This window comes from Camelina sativa, chromosome 1 (assembly GCF_000633955.1).
Source record: "Camelina sativa cultivar DH55 chromosome 1, Cs, whole genome shotgun sequence".
Classification (NCBI taxonomy): domain Eukaryota; kingdom Viridiplantae; phylum Streptophyta; class Magnoliopsida; order Brassicales; family Brassicaceae; genus Camelina; species Camelina sativa.
Genome location: NC_025685.1, coordinates 10,152,647 through 10,158,952, shown reverse-complemented (window position 1 = coordinate 10,158,952; position 6,306 = coordinate 10,152,647). Strand labels below are relative to the sequence as shown.

General features: G+C 32.6%; 2 protein-coding genes across 2 annotated transcripts in view; both read left to right on the top strand.

Moving 5' to 3' along the window:
• Positions 3,216-3,788, top strand: LOC104786497 (monothiol glutaredoxin-S10). The gene has a single exon (XM_010511924.2). The coding sequence runs from the start codon at positions 3,300-3,302 to the stop codon at positions 3,606-3,608; it is 309 nt and encodes a 102-aa protein (XP_010510226.1). The 5' UTR covers positions 3,216-3,299; the 3' UTR covers positions 3,609-3,788.
• LOC104786488 (probable serine/threonine-protein kinase NAK) overlaps positions 4,413-6,306 on the top strand; it is a 2,955-nt gene continuing 1,061 nt past the window's right edge. The window contains exons 1-5 of the mRNA XM_010511912.2: positions 4,413-4,624; positions 5,156-5,315; positions 5,655-5,878; positions 5,971-6,103; positions 6,202-6,258. Of these exons, the coding sequence (XP_010510214.1) occupies positions 5,177-5,315; positions 5,655-5,878; positions 5,971-6,103; positions 6,202-6,258 (553 nt within the window). The 5' untranslated portion in view covers positions 4,413-4,624; positions 5,156-5,176. The remainder of the gene's footprint in view (positions 4,625-5,155; positions 5,316-5,654; positions 5,879-5,970; positions 6,104-6,201; positions 6,259-6,306) is intronic.

Genomic DNA, 6,306 nt, shown 5'->3' with positions numbered 1-6,306 from the left:
TTTGACATTTATAAGAGCTCTCTTATGACTTTTACATCTTCTATTCTGTTTCCAACGTGCGCACACATTATTGTTTGTTGGAATTATTGATAACAGAATACGTCTTAAAAGACATCAAAGAGACCATTAAAGATAACTCCTACTTATGGAATAATGTTTATGGTCTAGCTATGTGAAGTAGTCAATGTAGTAGTACCTGGAAGGAATCATGTTGCAAAATGAAAATGATGTGTGACCGCCATGACTCTCATTGGTTACAAAGTTAGCTAAGACACTTATGAAAGACCAAATGAAAAATATAACATATTATGTTTGCCTTATGATTCCCGAGTAAAACCATTATACTAACGACCAAGTGGGAGAATGTAAGAAAATAATTATTTCTTATCCATGTATGTGGTCTTATAGTTAGTAGGTTATTTAATTGGGTTTGTTATATTTTGTTTTTAATCATTTGGGAACTAAAAGGACAGGTGTTAAGCTATATGTGAAGCTTATGCTTATAAGGACAAGTATTAAACTACATGTCATAGCTTATAAGAGAACAAGTGTAAAGTTGCATGTTGTGTTTGAAGCAATGATAGATACTTGTTCTCACATTTGTCACTACTGTCTTCATATCTACTGTGATGGATGGTTGAGATTAAATTAGAAGACAAAACCCTTATGAGGAGTAAGGTCTTCTTCCCTCCTATAAATAGATGGTTTGCTCCATCACAAGAACAAAACAACACATAAAGAAAAGAGTTTATAGGAAAGGCAAGAGAAACCTTATCTTCCACCTAAAGATCATCTAAGAGTTTCTTTTCAAGCCTTCAAGTCAAGCCATTTAAGAAAAAGAAACCATTCAAGGAAGCATCATTTCTACAATGAGTGGAGGTATTACTTTAACCTTCTTTATGATTCTATTATGTGATTAATATAGATGTTTAAGATCTTGGGGTTCATATTAAAAAAATGTTTAACAATTAGTCTATTAGATAAATCTCTAAAAAATTTTGTACTTTGCTTTCTTTTGTGAATGTTTAGATTCTCAAGGATCATGAGAATAGTATACTCGTAGGTGAAAATTGAAAAACCAATTCAAAAACGAGGAAGAAAATGATAATTAAAGGTTAACGTATAAACCTATAACATATGAATAATCAGTCACCAGTATATATTTTTACCAATCACAAAATTAGTAAAGGTTATCAGATTCAAAAACGCTTATATCATCAATAAGTTCCCTAGTTTTTATAAGTTCTTGTTGCTCAATTTTAACGCATATATATTAATTATGATTATCTTTTTACATTTATATATAAAAATTAAAGTCGATATTACGATATCGACACGAAATAATTGGTTTGGTTATGGGGACGTCAAATCGGTAATGAGATTGTAACAAGTGGTGATCTATCTTAGCTATGTTTATCTTTGGAAGAATCGATCGCTTTATCCAACCAGGCCCATTCATGAATGGTCACGTTGTTATCTCAATTTGTCATCATATTCCCTTGATAAATGATCCTATTCTAACACACAGAATCGAGGAATATATACTTTTCTTATTTTATATTCTTAGTTAAAAATGAAATAAAGCTCGATCAACAACACATGCATATTAATAACGCATCATTGTTCAATTCGTAAGAACGTTAAATAAAGACTTTAGACAACGTTAACAACATTGTTTCCTGTCTTATAATAGAGAAAACAAAATACAGAAATTGCCGACGACGGGTTCGTCTAGAGACTTGTAGATGATGTCTAGTATCTTATTCTTTTGGTGTTGGAGAAACAATATTTTTTTCAGGAGTTTTAAATTTAAAATATTGATCCATACAAGTGAATTCCAAATTGCAAAAATGTCAACACCAAAATTATAATTTTTCAAAAACAAAAAAAAAACGAATTTTCGAGTAGGTGAACATATATAGTATGTGAAGAATATATATCTATATATCTAGCTAGATGCGCCATGCTCACATATATGACGATTTATCCTTCAGGAGGTCCCAAAGATCGTCCACTAGTTTTGTAGCGTGATTTATCTGACTGATCTTATTAGAGTATTACTAATCATCCACGGTTTCGGTTACATCCGATTTCTGATTACATCAGCTTTAGTTTCGATTCAAAGTTAGGATGATAAGGAGAGATATGTAGTCTTTTGAGCTAATGAATCACCAACATACAGAATGTTACATCCAAATTTAATTCGTATCAAACTTTAGATTACTAGTTTCGAGAATCAAAGGAACAGTGTAGTACTTCATATTCTAAAAATAAATATAGTAGTACAAAGTGTAAAAAAGAATGAAGTACAAAAAACGTAAAAACTGATAATTTTGTTTTCTGTATGGTAAAAAAAAATGATTTTGGTGATCATCAATGGTAGTTGTGGTTATATTGGTTTTGGTGATTACATTAACCGTATATTGGATCAAAATATGAAATGATGATCGTTTTTACCATTTAACGTGGATGAGAAATTGAGAATGACACACTAAACCAATAGTAGCTAGCTACTTGAGGAATTTTGCAGATGACGTGGTTATTTGTTAATTATGCCTCAAGTACAATGGTCATGTCACCACTTGCATCATTGCCGTACGGTTCCTTATGTTTGTATGTAATTGTATTTGGCTCCTTTGATATCTCAAGAGTCAGAACGAATTGTGTGTCCCATCATCTTATTAAGAATATGAACTGTTTTGTTATAGTAAACCCAACATGCAATTATACAAAAACCAGATGGATGGACGTAACTGAGAGAGTGCATGGAGTGTGAACGCAAACGAACTCTTTTGTTAATCTACTTTGAATTTGGGTTTCTATATAGTTCAGTTTTGTCATAAATGGCTACGTAAACTCCCCCTGCGGCAAGAAAGTGATGATATCGATATATAAGAATCAATCCAAAGTTGACATTCCCTGTACACGTAAAAATACTGATCCCCAAAAATATTGGAATTTTGTCTCTTCATACATTACCATGATCACAAGTTACAATATGCATATCTCAAAATCTCTATTCTCTTCACTCTCTTACTCACACAATTTGTCAACTCTCGAGCATAATATCATCTGCTTCTCTTATCCACAATCTAACTTCCCACAAATTAAGATTCCCCCGCTTTATCGTTGCCCCCATCATTAAATCAAGATACGGCCTCTATTCATAAAGATTACATGCGAGCTAGTATGTGTATAAATAGAGTTCCAAAAACTCACCTCTCCAACACAAACTCATCAACTCAAAAACTCCAAGACATTTATAGACACTAAAAGAGTAATTAATACTACCTATACAAATGGATGTGGTAGCAAGATTAGCGTCGCAAAGAGCAGTGGTGATATTCAGCAAGAGTACGTGTTGCATGTCTCATGCGATTAAACGGCTGTTTTACGAGCAAGGCGTGAGCCCGGCGATTGTAGAGATCGATCAAGACATGTACGGGAAAGACATCGAGTGGGCTTTGGCCCGTTTAGGCTGCAGCCCTACGGTTCCTGCGGTTTTTGTCGGAGGGAAGTTCGTAGGAACGGCTAATACTGTCATGACTCTTCATCTCAATGGGTCATTGAAAATGTTGCTCAAGGATGCTGGTGCTTTGTGGCTTTAACACTTAGTTGATGTTCTCTTGAGTTTTTTATATTATATATCATCTTTACATTGACCTTCGAAAGTCTCTTCACTTTATGTACGTTTAATTAAAACATATGTGAAGAACTACTTTGTATGTCTATGTGGAGGTTGATTTAATGATTAACTATAACCCATTTTGGACAAAATCTTTTACTTATTTCCCACTCGTTACAAGTTAATTTCTTTGGTAAAAATTTCTCTATTTAGAAGGCTTTTAACTAAGTAGGAATTATCTTACATATATTTAATTAAGGAGATAGAAGAGCTCAAATTTAACATAAGTTTTTTTTTTAATTATGTTCATAGAGCAAGTTTTTAAAAACAAATAAAAAAAAATCGTCTTATCAGTTCGCATGTCAAAAAAACAGATTGATTTGTTTGAACTGGTTGGACTGCATGCATGTCAAAATATTAAAATTGTACTATTTGAAAGAATATCATTAATTTTTCAAAGATAATATATATAGGTAAAACTATTGGCAAAGATGTTTGGGTACCATCCGGCCCAAACATAATACGTTTACTTTTATATGTATGTTAGGTACCATCTGGCCCATAAGACAATGCGTTTACTTTTAGCGGCATCTAGGTACCTTCAAGCCCATAAGACAATATGTTTGGATTTTACTTGGATTGGAACGCTTCAAACGTAACGGTACCACTGCCACGTGTTATGGCATCTTATCTTTAAGTAAAGATTACCTCCAATCATTAGTACTGAAATGATGATTAGATAAGATTTGCAATAGTATAGCTGGTCAAATAATTTCAAAACTATTTTATCAAAATCATAATACATTTAGTAATTAGATTTTTTACCATACAAATCTTTTTTTTCTTCCAAATAAGTATATATGTATATGTATATGTATATGTATACATTGAACAATGAGCTATCACTGAATCTCTGTTATATATAGTCTTCTCCTTCTCCCAAATGATATATTACAGTTGAATCATCTTGGCATTGGTTTCTGAACATATTTGAAAAAGGTATGTGATTTTTTTATCCATGAGTAGATGATAATTTATTATTGTGATTTTCAGTTTGCACTAGTGTCACTGTTGTTTCACCATACATTTTTTTTAAGTGAACATTTGTAATTTTTTTTTGTAAACCATGAACGTTTGTAATTTAACGGAAAAATCTATATAAAATTATATAATCGTTTAGAGATTATGCTTCTTTCTGGATTTTTTTGGATTTAGTTTCGCCTTTTTTTTTTTATTACTAAGAGGTTTCGGGCCTAGGTCCGTACATCCTCTCAGGTGAGGGACCAGAGCATTTTATATGGTCCCCTCCCAAGCGCCGTCCTTCGAATCGACGACCTCTAGACTTTGCTAGATAGTCTTTACCAGTTGACCTCGAACGCTTAGTTTCCACTTCCGATATTTTTAATCCATTAACTGTCACCTATTTGATATGTAATTTGGGATGTTGAATGTTAGTGAAACCATTTCAATTGAAATGATCAATTATATGTTTATAATGTTGGTTTTTTTTTTTTTTTAATTTTCTTGTAGAGACGGCGACAGATTTTGGCGATGATAGCGCTTAACACAATGATGATTGCGGCTGCATTTGAGATCATAGCGATTATATTCGCACTTTTCTGGATTTACAGAGTACTCTGTTATGACCACAAAAATTCCCGTAACGATTCAACCATTAGGAGAGAAGTTGGTAAGTCTAATCATATTACATATATATATATATATATATATATATATATATATATATATACATTCGATGTTTGGTATGTAGTATTTGTAATACTACAGATTTTAGATGGAACTCTTATTTTGCAAGTGTATTATAAAAGATGAAAGCTTTAAAGTCTTTAAAATGTATCTCTTATATAACAAAAAATAAAGAATAGGTCATTAAGTTTTTTATATTGGAGTTGTTCTTTAATTTAACGTATCAGTTGATTTGGAAGTGTTACATATTGATGTAATTACACCTTTTGATATGCTCATATAAGAAATTCTATCTATTGATGGTCATGTAATTCACATGTAGAGGTGATGCCTGAATTTGTGATGGAGTTCCCGATGGAGGAAATGATGCCTGAAGGCCTGACTGAGTTCTCGTGGGAGGAAGTGAGGCAAGCAACGAACGATTATAACGTGGATAATCTTATCGGGTTTGGATGTTATGGACATGTTTATAGTGGGCTGATCGGAGACATGCCTGTTGTGATCAAAACGGGGATTGGTTATCGACATCCTACATTCTTGTCTGAGGTACACACATTAAAAAAATTTTGTTGAGTTCACTGAAAATATTTTTTGTGTGGCATATCTAGATATATATACTTTGTGTCTTTGGATCTCAGGTTTCGTACATGTCGTCTAAAACACAACATAGGAATGTGGTTAAACTTGTCGGCTATTGTTACAAAGAGGGTGAGTACGAAGTGCTCGTCTATGAGTATTTGATCAAGGGTAACCTGCAAGATTATCTGAAAGGTATGCAATACATGCATAATAGTGAACTCTTAAAATTTAGTCCATATATATATATACATGATTTTTATGTGATCATCTCTCTATTGGTCATTGAGTAGAACATGCTGGTTTAACGTTCAAGCAAAGGGTATCTGTAGCTCTTGGAGCAGCCAAAGGTAAATCAAGATGGATGATCCAAATTGTTTTTTTTTTTTTTTTTTTTT

Bases quoted from the DNA above. Each gene is read 5' to 3' on its own strand.
- LOC104786497 (XM_010511924.2), top strand. From the start codon at position 3,300: ATGGATGTGGTAGCAAGATTAGCGTCGCAAAGAGCAGTGGTGATATTC.